The sequence below is a fragment of the Bicyclus anynana genome, chromosome 8, assembly GCF_947172395.1.
Source record: "Bicyclus anynana chromosome 8, ilBicAnyn1.1, whole genome shotgun sequence".
Taxonomy (NCBI): Eukaryota; Metazoa; Arthropoda; class Insecta; order Lepidoptera; family Nymphalidae; genus Bicyclus; species Bicyclus anynana.
This window is the reverse complement of record NC_069090.1, coordinates 16997046-17023338: the sequence shown is the minus strand read 5'-3', so window position 1 is coordinate 17023338 and position 26293 is coordinate 16997046. Positions and strand designations below refer to the sequence as shown.

At 37.4% G+C, this 26293-nt stretch overlaps 1 protein-coding gene across 1 annotated transcript; it reads right to left on the bottom strand.

The window, feature by feature from the left end:
- Positions 1-1145: 1145 nt before the first annotated feature.
- Positions 1146-25814, bottom strand: LOC112048623 (O-acyltransferase like protein). Its single transcript, XM_024086239.2, has 12 exons — positions 25715-25814; positions 12850-12989; positions 12074-12380; positions 7707-7818; positions 7067-7154; positions 6201-6367; positions 5718-5903; positions 5352-5531; positions 4712-4862; positions 4232-4409; positions 3558-3700; positions 1146-3157 (listed from the first exon to the last, which is right to left on the bottom strand). Exons 1-12 carry the CDS (start codon positions 25776-25778, stop codon positions 3050-3052), a joined length of 1824 nt encoding a protein of 607 aa, XP_023942007.2. The 5' UTR covers positions 25779-25814; the 3' UTR covers positions 1146-3049.
- Positions 25815-26293: the final 479 nt, after the last annotated feature.

Below are 26293 nucleotides of genomic sequence, written 5' to 3'. Positions count from 1 at the left end.
CTAGTTGACAATTATATGAAATTGAGATTCTATGTAAAAATGTCATCCGGTGCTTACTGGTGGATATCACACAGTAGGTAAATGACATATTGTCAGTTGAATTGATGTTTATTTTTATAGATTGATAATAAATACCAAAATAGTGAATAGGCCAGCAGGTATATAAATGATTAATGATTCTTTAATGTTGGCTTTTATTGGCGCTAGTCGCAATAAAATCGTTTGACTTTTGACTTTACTATGACGAGTTCGTAGACGGTCTACAGCGAGCTAAGTACATTGTGTTTTCTATTCACTGACAACGGAATATAACTTGACCTATGCTCAAAAACACATTTTCAGTTGTCAGCGACGTACGGACGAGTAAACATAGCAAGTGGCACGTCGAATCTCTTTCTACAATCGCAAACGCTTCGAAAATTAAAAAATGTGTGGTAGCGACGTAATTTGCTATCGACAGGTCATGTTATCAAGTTATCGATCGGATATAAATCTCATTCAGTCTGTTAATTTTCGAAGCGTTAGCGTTTGTAGAAAGGTAGTCTTCGTGCCACATGGCTGACGGCCTCCGTGGCGCAGTGGTATGCGCGGTGGATTTACAAGACGGAGGTCCTGGGTTCGACCCCGTCTGGGCCGATTGAGATTTTATTAATTGGTCACAGTCTGGCTGGTGGGAGGCTTCTGCCGTGGCTAGTTACCACCCTACCGACAAAGACGTACCGCCAAGCGATTTAGCGTTCCGGTACGATGTCGTGTAGACACCGAAAGGAGTGTAGATTTCATCCTACTCTTAACAAGTTAGCCCGCTTTTATCTTAGATTGCATCATCACTTACCATCAGGTGGGATTGTAGTCATGGGCTAACTTGTAAAGAATAAAAAAAAAAAACACAAAAATACACATTGTTAATTTTCGAAACGTTAGCGTTTGTAGAAAGAGAATCTAAGTACCACATGGCTACAGGCCTTATTAGAGTCTCTCAGGAGATGATCTTAAAACATCATTTTATCCATTTTTCTAGCCCTCTGGGTCGTATCTGACTCATATACTCTCACCAAAACCTCTTGATATGGCCCATTACACTATCAGATTAAATGAAGGTTATTTTGAATGTGGACAGGTATCTAAATCAATAAAAGAATTACTACATCATCAATTTTTTATTTACATGATTATAAAAATTAGAAATATTAGTAGTTTCTGCTAGAAACTATTTTATGTAATATGATACTTAATTATATTATAAAAAAGTGGGCATCTACATAATGTTTTCATTGTTCTTATTCCACGTCATAACCTGTTACTTTATAAAAAGCTTACAGCTATTCGTTTAATAAAGTTTTCCTGACAATATTTTTCTAATTTAGAAAATATTTCTAGATTTTTAATAATAAGCCACATTCTCATTACTATACACATTGCTGTTTGGCATTTTGTCGTTAGCATTTAAATCCGCGAAGGTGAAATTGGTAAGACAAGATTTTTTTTTAGTTTGTCATAAAATATAATCGAATTCTTTATTAGGCAACATATAAACCATATTTTATATAGTGATTTTGGTGTAAATCTAATAAACAAACGATACTTATTATCTTTTTTTTAATGCTATACGATAAAATGTGTACAATAATGTTAAGTATGTAAGCAAACATTTTTCTATTAGACATGTTTCTAAATATATTTGATACATATTGCTATATCAAATTCGATAACCATAAGTTTTGAATTTGAAACTTTGTACTATTAACAAAATGTTTACGAATGAATACGAGCCTTAACTTAACTTATGAGCAAACTTATAATAATCTTTGTACATTGTGTTAATCTATATTATTAAAATATTAATTCGTACGCTGACGATATTTAAAAATATTGAATGTAAAGTATTGAGAATGAGCTTTTTTTGCAATGTTCACCTTAGAGTATTACAAAATAACTCTTACTTTCAATATTAGTAAAACTTTTACAATGCTTGTACTTTTAGAGTATTCAATTATTTATGCTGAATTTATATTTGTCTGACGTGTCGTGTCGTGACGTATCAGAACAGAATCGGTATCAGACATTCTATAAGGCAACGTTTACACTTATTGTGTCGTGATGATTTCTGATGTGTCGAAAACAAATTGCACGACACGACACGACACGTCAGACAAATATAAATCCGGCTATAGTCTGTAACGTCAGATTAAATTCTAAATTCCTTATTTCAAAGTTTGCGTTTCACTACAATTTTATAGCCAATACTTACTAATAGTTGAAACGTGAACACAATGCATGACTTTCAAACAGGAATTGTACATCTTAATCTAAGCGTTCAAATTATGTATTAAAAGTATATATAGCCATATTATAGCCATTAAACATATTGCCACTTATACGAACTAAATAAAATATATCACAGGGTGAGAGTACGTAGTAAGTACTCCTAATATAGCATAAGACGAACTTAATAAACTCTCTGAAAGTGCATGAATTTCTACATTGACTGGAACCTCATTTCAACTTTACCATTTAACTTTTTCAATATAAACATATTTATAACATGTGCAATTCATTATTCTATAGGAAAGAAAAAGGTGTATCAAGCAGCTTATAATTATTTATTTATACATTACAAGTCTTGATAGCCCAGTGAATATGACCTCAAATTTCGGAGGGTGTAGGATCAAATCCGTTTCTGGGCATGCACCTCTAACTTTCAGTTGTGTGCAATTAAATATCACGTGTCTCAAACGGTGAAATAAAAACATCGTGAGGAAACCTGCCTATCTATATATTGGCTTCTCGTTCTGAGAGGAGACTCGAACTCAGCAGTGAGCTGACATGGGTAAAATTATTATTATTGTACATTTTGGTTACTCCTATAGCTAATACCAGCCACTCACGATCAAGTTTATCGTGAAAAAATATATCGAAACCTTAACTATATTTATTTTATTTTTATTTTTAAAGTGGCGTTACAAATCTCTGAAGTTGTCCACTTAAGTTTAAGTAGAACTCACGCTAAGTTCAGAGAGGTCTTAAGTTCGGATCAAACTGCGAGGTACTAGGTTAGCAGCGCCGTGAAGGAGCGTGTCACGGGCGACTCCACGAGCACTGTGACCGGTACCGCCAGCACCGTCGTCCACAGCATGGTCGTCAGCATGTCACCACCCTGAAATTCGTAAGAATATTTATTTTAATAACTATGAACTTTACCCAAATAAAAAGTTGTATGTAAAAGTCCTATTAAAATCGATTCAGGTGTTCCAAACAGATAGATGACAGACAGTAATTAAAAAAAAAACTTGTTTGTGCTGTACCTACATGTACTTAAATAACTACAAGCATAAGCAGTTTTGAAAACATAGTGATTTTATAATCACAGACAGACACTTCAATTTTATTTAATATGTATGTAATTAGAAGATCGGATTGATAACTACGTAAGCGCTCATTCGCACGAGAGTCAAGCGTTCAAATATAGTATGAAGTTAAATGAAGATCTATTTCCAACGCCCAAATTTGAAAATGGGTGTCTAGTCTAGGCTGATAATGATGATGATGATGCTCACAATAGACGCGACGGAGGCCTCAGTGAGCGTGCGCAGGGAGCCCACGCGGTGCACGTTGATGATCCAGTGCAGCATCATGATCGCCAGCGACATGCGGCCGATGGCGGCCCAGCCGCGCCATGCGGCCGCTCGCCGGAACCAGTCTATCAAAAAAATTAAAAGTAAATTACTTTTTTTTTCTAACTTCCGAGCCAGGAAAATTGCACAAATAACGAGCCAGCTAGACTCAAGAGAGAAGAACTAGCCACGGTAATAAAATTCAGAGAAAACTGCGAAAATATGCACTGCACATCTACTTAAAAAATAAATCTCAGGTGATGCATCTAGTCTCTATAAAATAGACACTGTAATCACATTTGTTGTATAAGAAATTGTGTCACTAGTCGCTAGTAGTAGTACATTTCGTGACAACCCTCATAAAATCACCGGTCTGCCATGAACATGAAGCTTCTCAATCAAATGATCAACAAATTTTTGACCCGTTGGCCAGGCCACTCTTTACGATTAAAAGAGATGCTTTAGAACTTAGACCCACGCTGCATCTAGATTTAGACTATAATTACTATCAGACGTTACTGAAATCGACCGGAACAGACCAAGAATAATCGAGGCACATGTGCAGAAGTATCAATATCTGGTCCATCCAGACCCAGCCTGATGATCTGTATTCTTACCGTCAATGTTATTGGCGATGCCCAGCAATGTTAAGGAGGCGAGGAGCGCGAAGGAGGGTCTCTCGACGGCAACATAGGCGGCGGCGGCGACGCGTGTCGTGTGCCCCAGGATGGCGTTGCCGGCCATGATCCACGCCATGTGCAGCGGCACCGTCAGCTGGTAGAGCCACACGACCCACTGGAACAACGATAGATTCAATTAATAGAAAAGTTATCGACATCAGCCTCTCTTTGCATCTCTCCTAATTCGTATTTTTGAACAATAGATCACTACAACCCTTACATTAGGTACTACAACCCTTTGTGAGTCGTGACCTCCTTAACCACCTTGCTCCATTCAAACCTTTTCCCATTCATTTCATTTCTTTGTCTTTATCTCTCGTGGATAACTTCCCCATCATTTCCAAGTTTTTTGTCACACTACCCATCCACCTGTTTTGTTTGTCATATTTTAGATCTAGGGCTAGGTCAGGAACCCACCTTGTGCTTAGTGATCTTGTAGCCCTGCTCCTGCATGCTGAAGTGTATGTGCGCGGTGAGCAGCCCCATCAGGCAGGCGGGCAGGCTGCCCCACGGCGACGTGTAGAACTGCGCGAATGACGGCACGCCGCGGAATGTTTGCCGAACGTTCCTGTGGAAGGTCAACATCATCATCTTCCATCATCATCTGAGTACAAAAGTATCTGACACAAGTGAACTGGAATACACAAAAGTAAGACCATTAAATTTTTAGTTCGATTGAATTGCTTATAAACTTTACCAGAGAAGAACAGACTGCTAAGCCTTCTCTGTATATTTGTGTTTTAAAGTCTACTTCAGTAGAAATGAGATTCTCAGTCCTAGATGCCATAGCAAAGTATCTTCTTAATTATAATCATATGATTACTGTTTTGATGTCTTCGGTCCACCTTCACTTCGGACCGAAGACATCAAGCGGGTTGCAGGGAGCCGCTGGATGCTAGCGGCTCGAGACCGTTTTGTTTGAAAGTCCATGCAAGAGGCCTATATCCAGCAGTGTACGTCCATTGGCTGACAATGATTATGTTGATGATGATGATTACTGTTTTATATTCATGTATCGTCCTAATGATGCTACGTTCTGGCAGGTTTATTGACTTACTCAGGTACCATGATGTAGAGCAGTGATTTCCACTCGTTGATGTACGCGAGTCCAAAGTTCAGTGCGCACGAGAGGACGAACAGTGTCGCCAGAATAGGGATCTGGTTTTTCTTCTTCTGCATCAGGTAGAGGGTCAGGATTGCGGCTACTATATACAATTGCATGTCAACTGCTAGGAACCTGGAATTTAAATACATGAAATTTTAATGAGCGCGACGCTGCAAAATTAATCGATTGAGCTGGTTTAAAAATATTACACGATCTCAAAAGACTGGACTTTTTCCTCTATACCATCTTTGAAGTCTTTGAAGGTAAGAGAAAACGCTAAAGTTATGTCAAAATGAGTTGGTTTATAGAAGCTCTTACCACGTGGGCAGTAAGCAGTATTCCTCAGCATTGAAGACGTTGTGCAGGTAGAGTGCGTGCGTCCAGAACTTCTTTCGACAGATGTCACTCTCAGCGCCCACGGTGAGCGCCCACTGCGGCCCATCGTTCATCGGCCGCCACCAGGTCGCCGCAAACCCCACCAGCAGGAGGTGCACTGGGGTTATCCTGAAACGGAAACATTTTAACTTCAGTGACGATAATTGTCTAACACAAAGAGCCATAAACTATTTTGGACCAAAGAACTCTTTTTCAAATGAGCTTGTCGGTGCGAGGGTTATGCGGGAATTAAAGCCCGAGTAGTGAAGATGAGTGTTCAAACGTCTTCAAAGGAATTTTTAAACCTGCAAACAAACTTAACACCCATGCCTCAAATTGACAAGCCCGGGGTAGTGTATACATACCATTCCCGATGTTGCTCTCCTATTAGCGACATTTTTTTCACTATTAAGTACTATAAGTTACCTAGCAAGTCTATGCAGTATACACATGGGCAGTTGCGCCAGTCCAAGTTGCTTAGTCTTCGAGTACAGAAGCAGGCTGTACGCGAACAAGAAGTTGGAGATCACTATGAAGATCTGCGTTAGCGCCGAGCCGTTCCTTATCAGCATGGTTATTGGGTGTTGGAGAATCTGAAAATTGTACTAAGAGTTGAGAAAACTAGACTTGATCTCAGTTTTGTAGACTACTCATTAATATGTTTGGTTTTCTAGGACATTCTAAATTAAAGCCAGGTTAACAGTACCTTTGACGGCCTCCGTGGCGCAGTGGTATGCGCGGTGGATTTTCAAGATGGAGGTCCTGGGTTCGATTCCCGGCTGGGCAGATTGAGTTTTTCTTAATTTGTCCAGGTCTGGCTGGTGGGAGGCTTCGGCCGTGGCTAGTTCCCACCCTACCAGCAAAGACGTACCGCCAAGCGATTTAGCGTTCCGGTATGATGACGTGTAGAAACCGAAAGGGGTGTGGATTTTCATCCTCCTCCTAACAAGTTAGCCCGCTTCCATCTTAGACTGCATCATCACTTACCATCAGGTGAGATTGTAGTCAAGGGCTAACTTATAAAGAATAAAAAAAAAAAAAAAGTACCTACCCATCTAACCTAAGCTGACGAACTTGTTTGACAGGATTAATGACAGTGGAAGAAGTAACGAAAATTTGCAAGGAAGGAGGACTAGAAGAAAGGTAGGCACAGACCATTTTTCGTGGGTTTTCCCTCAAGATGCAACTGCAATATTCAATAAACTATCTTAGGGCTTGTTCGTTTTAGTCGCTCGAAAAGTTTATGCACAACTCTTGCAGACGTCGATAGCAACAGTTAATAGCATCCTTACCCGTTCAAAGTACTCAGGGTTGTAGAGGTACAGTTTGTGCTGTATCTCTGCTGAGTGAGTCATTATGATTAGCGCCAGCAGCAGCGTTCTGTCAACAAATAAATTATTTTGGTCAATGAAAATTAAAAGCGCTCAGCTAATATTAGGAAGCAATACAGCCTAAAAGAGTTTCATAAGTAAGTAACAGTGACAAATCACGATCGTGTGTTAGCCCACATAATACACGATCAGTTTTATTGGATGTCAAGCCGTAAGTACTGCAGGCACGTAGGCTCATCGGATTGTGGGTGACTAGCATTGGCATCAGGAGACCCGGCCCTGTTTTAGAAGTAATAATAATATAATTGTTTATTCAGCCAAAAAAAAAGAGAAATTACAATCTTACAAACAAATTAAAAATATTAAAATTACTTAAGGATGTACAGTCATAAGTTGGTCTGTTAATAAATATTAAACATTCAGCTGATTGGGGCGCTGCCTCAGCTCTATGCTACAGCTTAGATAGTGTATCACTGATCTTCAAGCATGGCCCAGGGTGAGCTCACGCACCGATCGATAATTTATTTATTTATTTATCACATTATGCGTTTGCGTCGTCGCTAAAAGGATTATTAAATAATATAAAACATTGCTACTTTACTTGACTCCTTGTAAGGGTGCCAGCGCAGACAGCCTCGGGTCTCCGTCTTCGTAGGTGGCCAATAGACGCGCGAAGTTGGCGCGGACCGACCACGCGTTTAGCAGCCTGCTCTCTGAAACAGATGAGTGATGATGATGTAGACGTAGAGAGAATAGAGAGGTCCTGGGTTGGACTGATCGTGTCAATTATCTAAATTGTTTAGGTGGTAGGCACTTACAACTCCAATTCAGCCGACTTCCATCTTAAGCTATGGTCTCTTGATCGTGCCGCACACCGCTGCGGTATGCGGCATGCGGAGTCGGACACGTAATCGTATGATAAACGTTAAGACTGGTCTTTTGTTCCGTCGCAGTCAGCGCCACAAACCGCAGCGGCGAGCGGCGCGAGCAAGAGACCAAAGCTTTAGACTATCGTCACTTAAGATCATCGTAGTCAGAGGCGAACTTTTAATTGAATAAAAAAACCTATATGTTTTTATTCAGAGATAAAATGTGTGACCGGTTGCGTGGACCGGTTCACTTAACATGAGAAATAGGAAGGCGCGAGAACTTGCAGCGCGATCACTCTCTGAGCTCCGGACGTTACCTTGTCACATTTCGTTTACGAGTACATTTTGTTACGTACATTCTTTTTTATTATTTTATACAGTGTAATACGTTTTTATTTTATTTTGGCGTGCATAAATAAAAGAAACAGACAAGTGCGAGTTAGACTCGCCCGAGGGTTCCGTACTTAATTGCTCCCGACCTAATTGCTTTTTCACTACTCTTGCTCAAAACACTGTCATATTACCACTCCACAGCGGGGCTCAACAAGTATTTCACCCTCTAGGGGCTAAAATAATTTTGTTTTTTAAAAAAATTTCTCTGTTACGAGTAGGTACTAGCCTGCTATAAAACAAAGAGGGTTTTATTCGTAAATAGAATCATCATACGTGATTACGAGTACATATGTGAGGCCCTGATTATTTTATGAAAATTTTAAATTTGGACGAAATGCATCGTTCTTGTTCGTGGAATGCAAATTTTTTTATTGAGTTGCTAGTTTCTTCTGCAAAAAGAATTTTAACATTTAATACTGTACTGAATTATTTTATTTTCTCGCAATCGTAGTGAAAAGTATAGTGTAACACGCGGGGCTAAACCCATTATAAACTCGGTTTCTATTTAGCGACATTGGCCAACGCGTCGCGTTGAATGCAGACTGGTGTGTAGAAGTTTCTGCAAAAGGCTTATGTCCTGCGCTGGACGTAGGCTGATGATGATGATGATGATTCAATCAATAAATCAATAAATGTATTTATTTGCAGATACATGCGTATACAGGTTGATGCAAATGGTAAATGTATCTTGTTCATTTATAAATTATGCAAATTACTTATAAATTATGTATTTTTGAATTAATTCAAATAATAATTTAGACAACTTATAAAATTCACATCTTTACAATTTTATGTAAACTTTTTACAATTTTATTATTAATCAGTTAGTGTACATTCCAAATAATATTCAATAAAAAATAAAGCTTAAAAACTACGATCTGACCACGCACAAAACCCGAGAAATAACCGTTTAACCAAGGTCGTATAAAATCTTTTAATTTCGTTAATTAAGGGAAGCTGGATACCTACTCAATATATTCCGGTATTAATTTAAGAAGATTTTCCAACAATCTAATTAGTTCCCGATAGAGCAACATTCCAAATAGTTGGTTAATGAAATAATTGGAGCAAGTTTCGAGTTTTAAAATCAACATAAACCATATTAATGAACTGTTTTAACTTTATGACAAGTTTTAATTACTTGCGTTATAAATTTGCGTTATAAAATAATGATGTTTGATTAAGGAAATCGTCCAAATGTATATGTAATCATAATATTTTTGTTTTCGCAATTTACGTAAAAAAATATTAAAGTACCTACCTACCTAACTGTAGGGAAAAGAAAAATATTATCACAAAAAATATTAAGCAAGTTTTAGTTGTAAAAAGCTACATATTACATACTAGCAAACGCCACGCGGCTTTCTCCCACGTAGTTCTCATTCCTGTACGAACACGGGGATAAAATATAGCCTACTAGCGGACGCCCGCGTGGAATTCAGTTTTTCACAAATTCCGCGGGAACCATGGATTTTTCCGGGATGAAAAGTAGCCTATGTGTTAATCCAGAGTAAAATCTATTTCCATTCCAAATTTCAGCCAAATCGCTTTAGTAGCCGCAGCGTAAAAGAGGAACAAACATACTTACACACTTACACACTTACACACAAACTTTCGCCTTTAAAATATTAGTGTGATAGCTCTCGGGGATAGTGTAGCTTCCCAACAGTCAAAGAATTTTTCAAATCGGTGCAGTAGTTTCGACACTTATTCAATGCAAACAAACAAATAAATCAAATCTTTCCTCTCTATAATATCAGTATAAACAACTAGCCGAGACTCCCCGGTTTCACCCGCCTAGTTCCCGTTCCCGTTAGAATAAGGCAATAAAATATAGCCTGACACTGACAAGTAACGGAGTTCTCTTGTTGTGTTACTATTTTCAAAATCGGTTTAGTAGAGACTACCTCCTAAAGTGTTTTTCGGTGACAGTCGCCTGTATGATGTTCATATTAAGTACTATTATCGTGATTCGCGGCAAACTTACAAGAGTGAAACTATCTGTCACCTGCACCATCCTACACGAAACGAACTGTAACAACACAATCTTTACCTCTTTAAATATAGACATATTATTTTAATAATTAATACTATTAAAAGTACTTTTTTGTCAATTTCGACAAAATTGCGATCTCAGTTTAATGGAACGTTGACTGGAAGATACAGAAGGTTTTTGAGTTACTTTTTATCCCGGAAATGATAAAACGCGGTTAATGTCCGCTTGTACTGAATATAAATAGTAAAATAGGAGAAATAAGAATGGTAGACACAAAAGCCTCTTGGAGCTTATTGATGATTATACCAAAAGGTCAATCATACAACTATCGTCAAGAGAAGCCTTGATATTTCAATTCTTGAAAACAGTATCTCTACGTACCTACAGTCTCTTTTTTAAATTCCCCTTTTGTCTATGTATGCCTACAATTGCCCATATTGTATATTGGACTTTAAGCTCTCTATAATTGGTTAAATTGTGATCCACATGATGCTGTCACATAAATTATGCACTCAGATAATAATCTTGGCAGAGGCTTTGTTTCTTTATTATATTTAACGATAAGTCAGCTCTTTACTGGATTTAATTATAATTTTGTATTTGTAATAATTGCTCTTTAATTAAGCTCGTTATTACATTATTATTATATGTTAAGATACTCGAACATAATACGGAATATTGTCCTAAAGGTAGGTTTGTTTTAATGTTCCATAATTAACAAAAACGGAACTCTAATCATTGGTTTTATTTTATGATGTTTTAATGTACTATTTTTGACGAAGAACGATTTGTACGGAATTCTCGATGGGTCCGACTCTCACTTGATGGACACAGGGCGGAATATTGTATACGCATATTGGACGTGTTCCTTGCATGCCCTGCAAAGTGTTTCTCTGATCATAGGTCTGATCTGATCATACTTACCATTAGGTGGGCATCTACTTTGTGCATCATTTATTACCATAAAAAAGATTTAAAAATGTAATACAACAAACTCTCTGAATTATTCATCATTATCAAACCATATTCGGCTCACTGCTGAGTTCGAGTCTCCATTCAGAATGAGAGAGGTTAGGCCAATAGTCCACCACGCTGCCCCAATCCAAATTGGCAGACTTCACACACGCAGAGAATAAAGAAAATTCTCTGGTATGCAGGTTTCCTCACGATGTTTGCCTTCACCGTTTCAGACACTTGATATTTGATTTCTTAAAATGCACACAACTGAAAAGTTTGAAGTGGACCCGGACCGGATTCGAACCTACGCCCTCCGAACCAAAGGCAGGGGTCATATTCACTGGGCTATCACATCTCACGTCTGAATTATTAATATAGAGTTTTTTATCGCTTTTTTTATTCTTGACAAGTTAGCCTTTGACTACAATCTCACCTGATGGTAAGGGATGATGCAGTCTAAGATGGAAGCGGGCTAACATGTTCGGTGAAGGATAAAAATCCACACCCCTTTCGGTTTCTACACGGCAACGGAGTACCGGAACGCTAAATCGCTTGGCGGTACGTTTTTGCCGGGTTGTAACTAGCCACCAGCCAGACCTGGACCAATTAAGAAAATCTCAAAATGCCCAGCCGGGGATCGAACCCAGGACCTCCGTTTTGTAAATCCACCGCGCGTACACTGCGCCACGGAGGCCGTCAAAAATATACTTGGCTCGCAGACAACAAGTTGTGTAACTTTATCAATCAACTTACTTCCTTCTCCTCTCGTCGCCAAGTCGTACAAAGTCCCAATGAGATTGAAAAAGCAGAAGACAGCGACGAAACCGAGCCAAACTTGCTGCGGTGTGTCCATTCCTTGCTTCTTGACCCTCAGATCCTCGTGCGTCTTGCAGGAGATGCTCTCCAGCGAGGCCTGGAGACCGGGAGACAGAGCCTGCTGCTCCACGCATCGCTCGAAGCGGAGCGTGGTGTTGGACTCTTTGGACGGGCAGCGGGATGTTAGGCAGTAGCCTCGATGGACTAGCGTCCTGTCGAAGTTCTGAGGATCTGATGAGTATTCCTGGAACAAAAAGGTTCTTTTGTTGGTTCTGTTATAAATCACTTGGTGGTGTTGAAGGTCTACACAGAGAAAAAAGTCTTGTACCGTCGTTATCAACCCATATTCAGCTTACTGCTGAGCTCGAGTCACCTCTCACGATGAGAGGGGTTAGGCCAATAGTCCACCACGCTGACCCAATGCGGATTGGCAGACTTCACAGACACAGAGAATTAAGAAAATTCTCTGCGTCTGTGAAGTCGAAAAAAATGTGAATTGCAGGGATTCGCTGGATGCAGGTGGCTCAGTATCGAGATGTTTGGAAGTCCCTGCAATAGGCCCATGTCCTGCAGTAGACGTCCAACGGCTGATATGATGATGATGCTGATTCAGCTCACTTCCCAAGACAAGCATTCATGAAGAAGTTTTACTTGAAAAAATAATCTTATTGGATATACTCAGTAGTAAGTAACAAAGAATTAGTGTAGCTTACCTTAATAAAGTTATAGGCAGCATTGGGTTGGTCGGTGGAGAGGCGGAAGCTTCCGACGCAGTAGAGGCCGTCTCTCGGCGCCAGACATCTCTCGTAGTTATCCAGGTGATACAGCCTCGGCAGTCGGAACTGGTCCTCCTCTACGATAACAGAAAGAAAACCCCTTAATAATGTGCCATGCAGCATGAACACAGCACCATTGTGACTTCTAGAGCCCGAACCACTTGGAAACGTAAAAACCCAAGAAGTAGCAGCACTAATACATACATTTTTCGACGTAGGTATGGCATAACCTTGATAAATGCCAAGCAATCATGGTTCATACAAGAAACATGGCTGGTAACTTTATGAAAATAAATAGAATAATAATTTAAATTCAATAAATCGGGGATTTTTTGTAACAATTTAGAGTTTTCTAGTGAATGGCAATGTTGAAAAGTTAAAGGCATATGAGGCAAAGCCCCTTAAAAAAACGGGCAGCTCATAATAAAATAATTACATAAAGACTACATCGGTCACAATGAAATATTTTTGAAAATTGTTGACAAAAAACCAAAAAATAAATATTATACGGAAGTCGCAAAGCTACGCTTAAGTTTCTGCAGTGAACAACAAGTTTAATTTATGAAAACAAATTAAATTTGGTAATAATCAGAATATACCGTTAAAATTGCCATTGAATATTTCGTAACTATAATTATAATTTGGTTCGTTTTAACCTTACGTGACACTTAGCTAGCTAAATTATTAGTTAGTATTAACACGTTTTTAACAACGTAAATTTTACAGTCAAGTCAATAGTCAATATTCATTTACTTCAATTAGGCTTAGTTTACAAGCACTTTCGAAACGTCAGGTATTAGTATTATAAGATAATGATGATAATTAGTCGAAAACTTAATTTTTTTTTTATATTTCGTATCTCGAAATTTAATATTCGTGTTCAATGCAAATAAAAAAATTAAATACCTTTCACACGTCATTTTATGGAAATTATTGCTGTCAATGAAGAATGCTAAATAACGATAAAAGCTTTTATGTTTGTATTAATTCCTGTTTTTATTTAAAACCGCCTAAATGTCACTTAATTGGCCTAATGACGTAAACCTTAAGGAGGTCTATGACGTACACAACCAGATTTATTAATAGAATTGGAAAATTCAACTTAAACGGGTTATTTAAATTTAACCGTTCATAGAACATTGGAGTCGTAAATACTCGTAATATTAGCATAAGGGTTTTATTGGATCATAAATTATGCTTACGCTTTATCACTTAATCATAAAAATATAAAGTCCTTTTTGTCTGTATGTTTTTTATTTTGATTAATATTGTTTAATTTTTTTTTCATGAAGCTGTAATTCTTTTCAGCTGAAAATCAGCGCTGTACGCTTGTGGGGTATATAACTGTATTATGTATAGCAATGTTCTGTTCTGAGCTCAGACCAATTATAGAAGGACCATTCGCATTCTTAGTCACGAACAAAACTCTCTGTCATTTTCTGAAGAAAACAAGCTTAGATTTGGTATATATTTTATACTAAACTAGAAGTTTTTGCCCGTTTTTCACACCATTCAACTACACAAAAAGGTATTTTTACGGAGCTCTTTAACCAACGAACACGATTACAACTATTTAACATCGATTCTATAGCGACAGTTTTTGTAATCGCATTAGATCGTTGATCTCGATCGTTGATACTTTGGCAGAAAAGTAACGCCTTGCGAGGCAGGTCCTATACAATAATTGATCTGAGGTTCTGAGCTAAGACCTTTTTTTATTTTTATTCTCTACAAGTTAGCCCTTCACTACAATCTCACATGTGGCTTCGGCCGTGGCTAGTTACCACCCTACCGACAAAACCGTTGATAAAAAAACAAGAAATCGTATTTCGTAGTCGTATTTCTCCATTTATATAATTTGAGATACAGTAATTGATTTTTGAACTCAATGTACTTTCAAATCCAATTCATTTTTTTTAAGTATTTTAAAAGTACCCACTCTTACCGGTTTTCGGAAAATTTTACTGAAAGAGCTGACAAAAAACCTTAAAAGATTGGGTATGGCATTGTAAATATTATAATTATAAGTATTTTTCTAATAAGTTAAAAAACACAAAATAAAATTTGCATAATGAGCAAATATTTTTTTGTTTTTTCATTTGGCAAACGGAAATAGCCGGTGGAAAAAAATGTTATTTACATTGTTATAAATTAAACTAAAAATATTCCACAACCTATTTTAATATGTTATACAAATCTAATTTGCATTTCTAGTAAACACCTGTTTAATGTAAATTTATAAACCTTTGGCTACAATTTTGGGTTATTATTTAGTTTATCTTTTTTTAACAAGATTCGCTCTTGACTACGATCTCACGTGATGGTAAGTGTAGATACGGCCTAAAGCGCTAAACTGGAAAGCCTATCTATATCTAGCAAATGCGTAATTCTAGATAAACGCTTCTCTTCTCTGTTTTTTCTACCGTCGCAGTCCCGGAGACTGGAGATATTCTTTTTTTTTATTCTCTACACATTAGACCTTGACTACAATCTCACCTGATGGTAAGTGATGATGCAATCTAAGGTGGAAGCGGGCTAACTTGTTAGGAGTAGGATGAAATCCACACTCCTTTCGGTTTCTACACGACATCATACCGGAATGCTAAATCGCTTGTCGGTAGGGTGTTAGCTAGCCACGGCCGAAGCCTTCCACCAGACCTGAACCAATTAAGAAAACCTCAATCGGCCCAGCCGGGGATCGAACCCAGGACCTCCGTCTTATAAATCCACCGCGCACACCACTGCGCCATGGAGGCCGTCAGATAAGGTGAAGGACCGACGTATTTAACTGTTACAGTCCATTTATAATATAACTATTCAAGTCCAGTGTTTTTAATTGGTACACCTCTAGCGTTCCAGTTTTAAACACCAATGTCTATACAAATACTCGTAAAATATAGAGGAAAGATTTGATTGTTTGTTTAAATTCGAAAAATTCTTTCATTGTTGGGAATCTACACTGTCCCTGAGTGCTGTAGACTATCTATACTAATATTATAAATGCGAAAGTAAGTCTGTCTGTCTGTTACCTTTTCACGGCTAAACGGCTGAACCGATTAAGATGAATCTTGGTATAATGGCAAATGGGATCTTGGAGCAAAACAAAGGGCACTTTTTGACCTTAACATAAAAATTAAATAGGGGTTGAAACTTTGTATTGAAAGTCCTTCATTTATAGAGTGATAGTTTTGAAAAGTTGTTCATAAACCATAAAAAAATTACGAAAGATAATGTAATTCAACATTTTTTTTAAATCAACCCAAAAGTGGTGGTTGAAAGTTTATATAGATCCACGCGGACGAAGTCGCGGGCGTCCGCTAGTATTTTATTATTAACAAAAAAATCAAATAATATTTTTCGATCATCGAACCCTGGACTTAGTGACCCGAAGCCGTATACGATAGCCACTTAACCAGTTTAATATTTATCAGTTCTTTGTTCGGTTAAAAACCATGACCATTACAACATGCTAACGATTGCGCTCGCATTATAAACTTGCCACTATACAAGGTTATACAAGACTAGTGGACGCGCACGACTTCGTCCGTGTGGAATTTAGTTTTTCACAAATCCCTCGGGAACCATGGATTTTTCCGGGATAAAAAGTAGCCTATGTGGTAATCCAGGCTATAATATATCTCAATAACAAAGGAGATGGTGATGAAGAGGAGATGGAAATACAAAGATCTTATAAAAAGAAATAAATAAAATTAAAACCCAAGTTTTTGAGTTAATACAAGATGGCGTCCTTAAAGCAACTATGACATGACAATTGACAGCAAACGTCAAATCGATTACTGCATTGAAAACGTCATCAATCCGCCATTATTACCCTTAATAGTGTTGCATTTCTTGGGAGATAATGAAAATTATTTCGAAAGAATTAAAGTAAACTCGTAGATTTGTATAATCAAAAATAGTAACAAAAATATTTTCTTTTATTTCTGCTAGGGTACAATGACTGGACCTGGGCTCCATACAATTTTGGACCATCTCCTTTCAGCTAATTCGGTTTAGTAGTCGAGGCGTGAGAGAGTAACAAACATTCATATGTCATCAAAATCATTAGTTTTCGCAAATCTCGGTAAACCATGGATTTTTTCGGGATAAAAAGCCAAATTTCAGCCAAATCGCTTTAGTAGTAGCGGCGTTAAAGAGTAACAAACATCCAAACATCCATACAAACTTTTGCGTTTATAATATTAGTAGGAAAGGATTATTAAATTGTAGTCAGCCTCTTGATTTACTTTTAATCTTAGACGCATGCTTTATATATTGTGACCTCATAGTTTAGAACTAAGTTCAGTATATCACATCACACTAATATTATAAAGGCGAAGGTTTGTGTGTAAGTATGTTTGTTCTTCTTTTACGTTGCGGCTACTGAAGCGATTTGGCTGTAATTTGGAATGGAAATAGATTTTACTCTGGATTAACACCTAGGCTACTTTTCATCGCGGATAAATTATTCATGGTTGCCGCAGGACTTGTGAAAAACTGAATTCTACGCTGACGAAGTCGCGGGCGCCCGCTTGTACTTATATAAATCTTTCAAAATCTTTTCAGCAAGTCGAAAATTTTAGCAAGCTTTGGATACTTGCGTTTCTTTTAATTCGTTATTTTTAACTACTTGTTAAATAAGCCTGCTTGAAATCAATGATTTTGATTTTTTAAATATTCACATAAAATCTTTTTAACAAAAAAATTGAACCGACTTCAAAATCACAAAAATAAACTAAAAAGTGAAAAATATCATCATATGTGCTACCTTCTGATCACTTTGAAAACGGTGCCAAACAAGTTACGTATTAATAAAAGCCGTTTCTGAAAGAACCACGGGAAAGAACCACGGTCTTTAAATCCTAAAAGTTTATGATTTAATCGGCTTTAGTTGCATCATTGTGTTGGCACCGCCTTCAAAGAGATCAGAAGATAGCACATATAATGATAGTAACAGTTATTTTTCGCTTTTTAGTTTATTTTTGTGATTTTGAAGGCGGTTAAAAACATGGCATGGTTAAAAACATGGCATAACAACAAATATTTGTCCGGGTTACAGAACAAAAGCATAAATTATAGCCATCGGTTACGAAATATCATTGTTTATCTGCGCTTCCCAGTTTCACCATGAACATGACCTTGCACTGCGCTCAACACGCACGCTAGAGTTATCTAGAATACTTTAGCTACAAAGATCAACGATATTTTAATAACTATGCACTTCATCTAACTTGGTTTAAGATATCATCAAAGAATGAACGTCCACGATTGGACCTTAGTCTTCTTTTTTTTTTATTCTTTACAAGTTAGCCCTTGACTACAATCTCACCTGATGGTAAGTGATGATGCAATCTAAGATGGAAGCGGGCTAACTTGTTAGCAGGAGGATAAAAATCCACACCCCTTTCGGTTTCTACACGGTATCGTACCGGAACGCTAAATCGCTTGGCGGTACGTTTTTCCGGTAGGGTGGTAACTAGCTACGGCCAAAGCCTCCCACCAGCCAGACCTGGACAAATTAAGAAAATCTCAATCTGCCCAGCCGGGGATCGAACCCAGGACCTCCGTTTTGTAAATCCACCGCGCATACCACTGCGCCATGGAGGCATCATCACTTACCATCAGGTGAGATTGTAGTCAAGGGCTAACTTGTACAGAATAAAAAAAAAAAAAATTAAAAAGTGTGTCAGCTCCGTCGCACGAATGAATACTCTTTTCAATAGCAACGCCTGAAAAGTGAAAGGTGCGAAACCGAGGTGCAGCGCTGCGTGCGCGCCCGCCAACAGCGTGCACGTGCGTGCGGACGCGCTAGGCATGTGCACGCTATGGCGGCTACGTACGGTGAAAGGTGCGCAGAATAGGTTGCGCACAAAAAACGTACCGAGGGGTATAAATGAAAAATCGATTGTTAAGGAGTAAACTCCAATAAGTTATGAAATGACATGCGTTACGTTTTTTGTGCGCAACCTATTCTGCGCACCTTTCACCGTGCGCTGTGCCGCCAACAACTTGCACATCGCACCCATGTGCACGCTGTAGGCGGGTGCGCACGCCGCGGCCTGCTGCACCTCGGTTGCGCACCTTTCACTTATAAGGCGCGAGTATTGAGACGTGCTTCGAGCTAACTTTTTGTTTTTTTTAACATACACACTTTTTTTTGTTGGTAAACAGTGCACATTGAGTAGGGCTTTAGTAATACTTATGTTAAAGAAGACTAAATGTATAGAATTGTAAAATAACTAATAGACTTTATAATATACTTCACATTATATATTTTACTCTTACAATGATATAATCATTAAACAAACAAGCCCAATAACATATAGTATATAGGTATAGTCGCCTATACATCATACCCTATGTACGTCTCAATACACTCACAGCTAAATTAGAAAGTTGCGCGCCAAAAACGTGACACTTTTTCGTTTCTTTACCCCTCGGATTTTTCTCATACCGGGCGCCTTATATATAAAAAATCGATTCTTAAGGAGTAAACTCCAAAAAAAGTTCACGTGATCAAGTGTCTGTCAATCTGTCATTCCCATACATTTTTCTAGTTTTCGAAGCGTTTGCGATCGTGGAAAGAGAATATACGTGCCTCTTCGCTACAGGGGCAGAACCACATTACACTTAGAGTACTACTACGCAAGGACAAAGGCATATGTGAACCTATACATTTAATTTTCTCTTTTAATCCATATGGTCCATAATGGTCACCCAGAGCCCAAGAAGCAGTTAGGTAACCAGTAAAACTGTATGAATATTCAGTACTTCTGGAGATTCCTCTTGGCGGTACGTCTTTCCCAGTAGAGTGGCAACTAGTTATGACCCACGTCTACCATCAGAACTGAACCAATTTAGAAAATATAAAATCCTAAACTGGAATCGAACTCTGGACCTCTCTGAGAACCACAGCACTGTTAAATGCGTCAAAAATATGTCTATACTTGTTCTATGTCCTTATCTTTCGATTTGAATATTAAAAAGACATAATTATTTTATTCAGGACTGTGGTGGCATTTTGTTAGCGGAACAGGTTATACGTACGCACATAATACGGATATGATTTTTAATTATTACATGTATTACGATAAAAGCTCTGATTTCCACCTCGGCCTTGAGTTGCAGTGCTAAGGTGAACGAACTACGTTCAGGAAGTTTGCACACAAATGGCATATGCATTCTTACAAATTTATAATTATTATTTTTTTATCACATTTAATGATAATCCTCGGTGCAAGATGGACGCACTTATAACATCGAGAGTTAGTTAGTTTAGTCGTAAGTCGGTACAGCCTTTGGTAGCCTTTGTGTTAAAAAACATTTACTTAGTCGAGGGTACTACAACATTGATGAGTTCCTTAATGATAAAGATGCTTGGAGGCCGTTGGATCAGCTTCCACCTTCACACAGGAAGTAAAACTATAAGAAATGTAAACAGTAATTGTCATCAATTGTAAATTATAATACTGTATTACTTTTTTAAAAGAGCAACTGTTGAGTTTCTTGCCGGTATCTTCTCAGCAGAACCTGCCTTCCGAACCGGTAGTAGAATCTTTACAAATAGTCAACTGACGTGTCAAAAGTGCTTGTAAACTGAGCCTACTTGAAATAAATGATTTTTGATTTGATTTGATTTGATTGTAGTATCCTATATAGCTATAACTATAGGCTTTTACAAAACAAGAAACCGTAAACGTCTAAATTGTTCCAAGTGCCAATAATCAAAAAAAAAAAGTAGTCATATCCGGGCTAAAAAGCCTTTTAATTATTAAAAAAACAGCCAAAAGCGTGTCCACACACGTGCAGTGTAGGGTTCCGTATTACATAGCATTTACCCATAGGCACACCACACACCCACACTATAGTATAGACGAAAAAAAAAATTCTTACTTTACATATAGGAAAAGAGACGTGATTGGTTTTTTATTTCAATTTTGTTTTCAACATTTTATAGACGTGTTTAATATACAGGGTTTGTAATTAGTGGATCAAACGCTAATGGGAAATATACAAAACTAAAAATGAGCCTATATAATCTATACTTTTTTCGGATTTATCCAATTTAAAAAAAAAACTTTTTACAATTTATACATTTACATAAATATACGTGTTTTTCCCTTCGGAGGAAAAACAGTTATATTTATCAAAGTTTATACACTGGTATAAACCTTGTGCCTTCTTAAAAACCTGGTAAAGATGAATGATGAAGGTGCTGATTTTCAGTTTAAGAGAAAAAATTTAAAGTGTGCACATTCTAACTCTTGTTCAAAATATTTTACAATATCAGCCTACTCGGTAATGCAGTTAATTATTATTTAGTTATATATTTAGGTAATGCGATATGACGGGACCCTAAGAGGGTTGATATATTGTTAATTCACTAAAAGAACATAATAAATCACAGAATAAAATATTTTACGACCTAAGATAATTTTATGTGTGACCAATAAATTATTTAACAAAGGATTACATTATTAATTTTTTTTAATAATTTCAGACAAGTAGAAAAAATATAATATGTAGATAGTATTGTATTAAATATAAATAAAAGGAAAATAAAAAATAAATCAAGTGAATAGGGGAAAAATTATAAAGAATAAAATAAGACGTGTTTTGGTCGATAATATGTGCAATTACATATTCATCGTGGCAGACATTTTTTCCTGTTTCTTTTATATTAGACCAGTTTTGTGGTGTATTTTTAATATCTTTAAATGATATTATAATTATCAATGGATTTAATTATTATTATTAAAATTCAATATGAAACGCGTGTTACACTATCAACTTCTCAACTCCGGAATACTATCATTATCATAATTTAAACAGATGGGTGAAGGTCGTTTCTAATTCGCAAATGACACGGCATGCTGCTGCTGCGAAGCATAGCCTCAATATAATAGATGTCATAGTATCGGCTAGCTTTCCTAGTCATTAACCTCTCTTTTGTGTCGTCATCCCACAGTTTCCAATGATCCGAAATAGTGACATCTATATACAGGTGTCCCGATAATAGTACTACAACGTGACACCAAGGCCTACTAACGTAATATTATGTTAGCCGGAATTTTACTTTTTTTTAATTTTGTACAAAACACAAAATCTCTAACTTCAGTGCAGTTTAGTCATACCATGTGCTGAAATATTACTTATTATTGTCGTAATATTTACGGGACACCCTGTATATAAAAATCAATGCCACTTTTAGTTGTAATTTTATAACTAAAGAACGGGCTCACCTATCCAAACTAAATGTTTAGGCTTTGTTCAGACTGTAGATAGTTTAAGTCACAAAAAGAAGTTGGCTCAAAATCGGTCAAACGGTTCTTCATTTATCAGGGTAGGGTGGGGTAGGGTAGAGGTAGAGGTAGTGTAGAGGTAGGGTAGGTGTAGGAGTAGGGTAGTGTAGGGTAGGGATAGGGAAGAAGTGCACATAAGTCAAAGCGAAGCTTGATCGGGTACGCTAGTTTAACATAGAATAGTAAATATTTTTGAAAATGCTCGCCCTCGTCCTACCTACATGGTAGGTAAATTCTGAAATACACCGTCTCACTCTCTCGTCACCGCTCAAGTCTTTTAAATCCTTCTCTAGCTTTTTTGCTTTATTATTTTCTGCTTTTCTACGGCTGGCCCATATGGCTTCGAATCCCGAATCGAATTAATATTAACATTTCTTTCTTCCAAAATATTCTCAGCCTGGAATTGAGAAGTTGCTGATGTTACTGCACTCCGTATCTCGAAGATCAAAAGCCGTCGGCATTATAAATTTAAGCCCGTCAGTTCCGATTCCGGAGGGTGTGGGTTCGAATCCAGTCCGGGGCATCATACACCAACTTTTCAGTTTTATGCATTTTAAGAAATTAAATATCAAGTGTCTCAAACGATGAAGGAAAAACGTCGTGAGGAAACCTGCATACCAGAGAATTTTCTTAATTCTCCGCGTGTTTGAAGTATGCCAATCCACATTGGGCCAGCGTGGTGGACTTTTGGCCTAACCCCTCTCAACCCGCATTGGTACAGCGCGGAGGGTGTCAGCTCCATATCCCCTCTCGAACGATAAATCATTTGGCGGTACGTCATTACTATGGATGGTAACTATCCACGGCTAAAGGCAAACCAAACCAAAATAGATTTCGCATATTAGGATATAGATATTCTATACCTAAATTTGTGTGACTTAAATTAAGACTTTTTAGTCACTGGTTTTTTTAACATTAACATTAAAATTTAGAAAAAGGTGCGGCTAGAGAACCTGATACATTCTGCACGTTTGGTGACGATCCTTAAGTATTAAGTGACAATGAACTAGTGCTATTTTTGGGTTATTTTCGACGGAAAATTACTAGATTGCTTCAAAAGGAAAACATAGCGTAAATCTGAAGGACATCGTGAATCACCTGAGGTTAATTTCTCGTTTAATTAGTGCATTATTTAAATTAAAAAAAATATTGTACCACGCTTCGATGAAGTTTATGGCTATTTATTTCGCGTTCCTAGAAAGAATTGCTTTGCTTTAATGTTTTTGTACAAGTAATGATAATTGACTAAGATCAAAATACTTGGACCTAGCGAAAAGCTTTGACCAACATATTAGGAAGCTTTCACATAACTGGCAAGTGTCTAATCAAGAGTCGGATATAGAAGGCAGTGATTCTTAAGTCGGCGCTTATTGTGAGGAGGTTCCTCACTCTGGAGCCCTGACCGTCGGTTGCTTGGGCACTCAAATATCGCGCAGCAAAGGATTGATTGACTAAGCAAGCAGAGTTCAGAAAACGGCAAGAGCAACACTAGCAGAGCAGTATATATTACAAAAGGCTAGTTGACACTTTTTTTTAATAGTCTTAAATTTTTTTTTATATGTTACCTACTCGAAGACTCCTGGACCAATTTGAATAATTATTTTTTTGTTTGAAAGGATATACTCCTAAGGTGGTGCCATTTTCATCATATTGTCTGAATCTGATGATGGGATTCTATAGAAATCGAGTTCAACTATAGCATTTAATATATTTTTCATTAATCACTTTAAAGCATTAAAAGTTAATGAGGGTCTAGAGTCGATCTGATGGTGGAGCCGAAACACAGACGAGGGAACTCCTTAACGGTTTACAGCAGTTACCTTGTGTTTGGACTTGTTTAATTTATGTCGACGAGAACTTTCCACCGAAATGGGTTTTAAATGTCATTCTGGTGTCTGGTGATGAAGAGGAAGGACAGTTAACGGAACTCCTATACAGTTTAAAGCTACCTTGTGATTGGATTTATTTTATATGGTAAAATATTCAGTTCGAATAAATAATAACTACTTAAGATTATAGTTTCACTACCTACTTGTACTAGTCATCAAGATGCATCAATTTAAGATGGAATTTATGAGTTTTTAGTGAAATGCATAGACATAGGTACTAATCATCATCATTATCAACATCATCTACAACAAACTGTTGAGCATGAGTCTCCTCTCAGAATGAAAGGGGTTAGGCCACCACGCTGGCCCAATGTGGATTTGCATAATTGACACACGTAGAGAATTAAGAAAAATCTTAGGTATGCCAGTTTCCTCCCGATGTTTGAGACACGGGATATTTAATTTCTTAAATTGCACATAACTGAAAAGTTGGAGGTACATTCCCCGGATCGGATTCAAACACTACTACAACCTCTGAATTTAAAGCAAAGGTCATAATCCACTGGACTAACAAGTATGTACATACATATAGATTAAACAAATAAACCTCCTTTTGGAATTCACCGCAGTCCAGTAAAATCTTTTTTAGTAAAACTGTATTGCTTTGTTCGTAATAAAGAAGGTTGTGGAACTGAAGGAGCATTAGGGAAGTGTAAACATTTTATGGTTATCATGTTAGTGCTTGCTAAGCAACGGTTTTTTATAAAAAGGTTTATCACACGCCTCTCTTTGTATCACTGTATAACTCTATATAATTTAAACATGCTCTTCTGAGCACATGCTTTTTAAGTTTACACACTCAAGGGCGTTTACAACTGCATCCAAAACTAAAAGGTTTTGTTGTTGAACTGCATACAAAACAACAAATGGTCTTGTTTTTGTTGTTGTTATTGATTTTGTTATTACATAGCCCCAAGGGCGATTACGTAGATTACGTAGTATTTTCGATGAAATTCGATTGACTTTTTCCTACATTTCTGACAATTACCATCAATAAATTTATACAAAATCTCCACAAATTCCATACAGAAACCTCTATCTATTAGTAGAACAACATGAAAATCCGTTTATTAATCTTTGAGTGTATTGCAAATAGACAGACTGGCGCGGCTAGGGAGTTTATTTTATACTAATCTTGGAAATTAAATGCACTATATGACGGGCTACTTAGTTTTTAAAACTATAGGAAATTGGTGATAAAAAAAACCAAATCGCTGACTGCATTTGTTGTGGGCTCTATCTTTTTTTTAATATATTTTTTTTTTAAAGAATATTTGCCATATGACCAATATTTCCATTCCCCTCCAACTAATCAGGAAAGACTGTGCTAGGAGTGTGTACGACAATAGACTAACGGGGCGGGGATCGAACCACCACCCCTCGGTGATGAGTCCAACCGCTCCTACCGTTGAGCTATTGAGGCTCTTTCCGGATCAAGGCATGTTTGGAATCCTCGTTACTTTAATTTTAAGTTTTCGACTTTAATTATCACCATTATCTCAAAATATAACCTGACGTTTAAAATTGTTTGTAAAGTAAAGTTGAAATCAATGAATTTTGACTTTTTTTTAGTTTTTGTATAGCACAAAGTACCAGGAGAACATAACATACCAGTGAACTCTCTGGCAGCCGCAGCCGCAGCCGCCACTAGCGCGCACAACAACACCGACCACATCGCGTCCACCCGCGGGTCTCCGTTATCATTACTAGCCGCGCTCGCGATAACTCGAGCCTTAAATAACCACCGACTGAAAGATCCTGCACCGCAGACTCCAGACAAGACAGTCGCACGAGCGCGCATAGATAACACGTGGACGTTGGCGATATTAGATTTGTAAAGCTTACTTAGTCAAGTGTTAATGAGCTGAATTACAAAATCTTTAAAGATTTTAATGCAATTGCCTTTTCAACCTAAATATTTGTATGGAAAATGTTTTCAGCTCAATATATTTTTTATGTCAAACTAGCGGACACAATCATGATTCGCTTTGACAATTACAAGAGCAACTAATCACAAGAAAATCGGTGACAAACAGAGTTTTAAGCCGCTTAAAAGATGAGTGTAATATGAGTTTTATTGCTAATTAAATTTTAATTAAAAATAAGTAAAACTCACGAAGTTAGTGCAGTGCGTAGCGTAGCGTAACCCAGACGTGGTTCTGTTCTACACAATCTACACAAATATTTTTA

Bases quoted from the DNA above. Each gene is read 5' to 3' on its own strand.
- LOC112048623 (XM_024086239.2), bottom strand. From the start codon at position 25,778: ATGTGGTCGGTGTTGTTGTGCGCGCTAGTGGCGGCTGCGGCTGCGGCT. The intron at 12,381-12,849 runs GTAAGCTACACT...TTTTTGTTCCAG, and splicing joins CTGCCTATAACTTTATTAAG to GAATACTCATCAGATCCTCA. The intron at 7,155-7,706 runs GTAAAGTAGCAA...ATTTGTTGACAG, and splicing joins GCACCCTTACAAGGAGTCAA to AACGCTGCTGCTGGCGCTAA.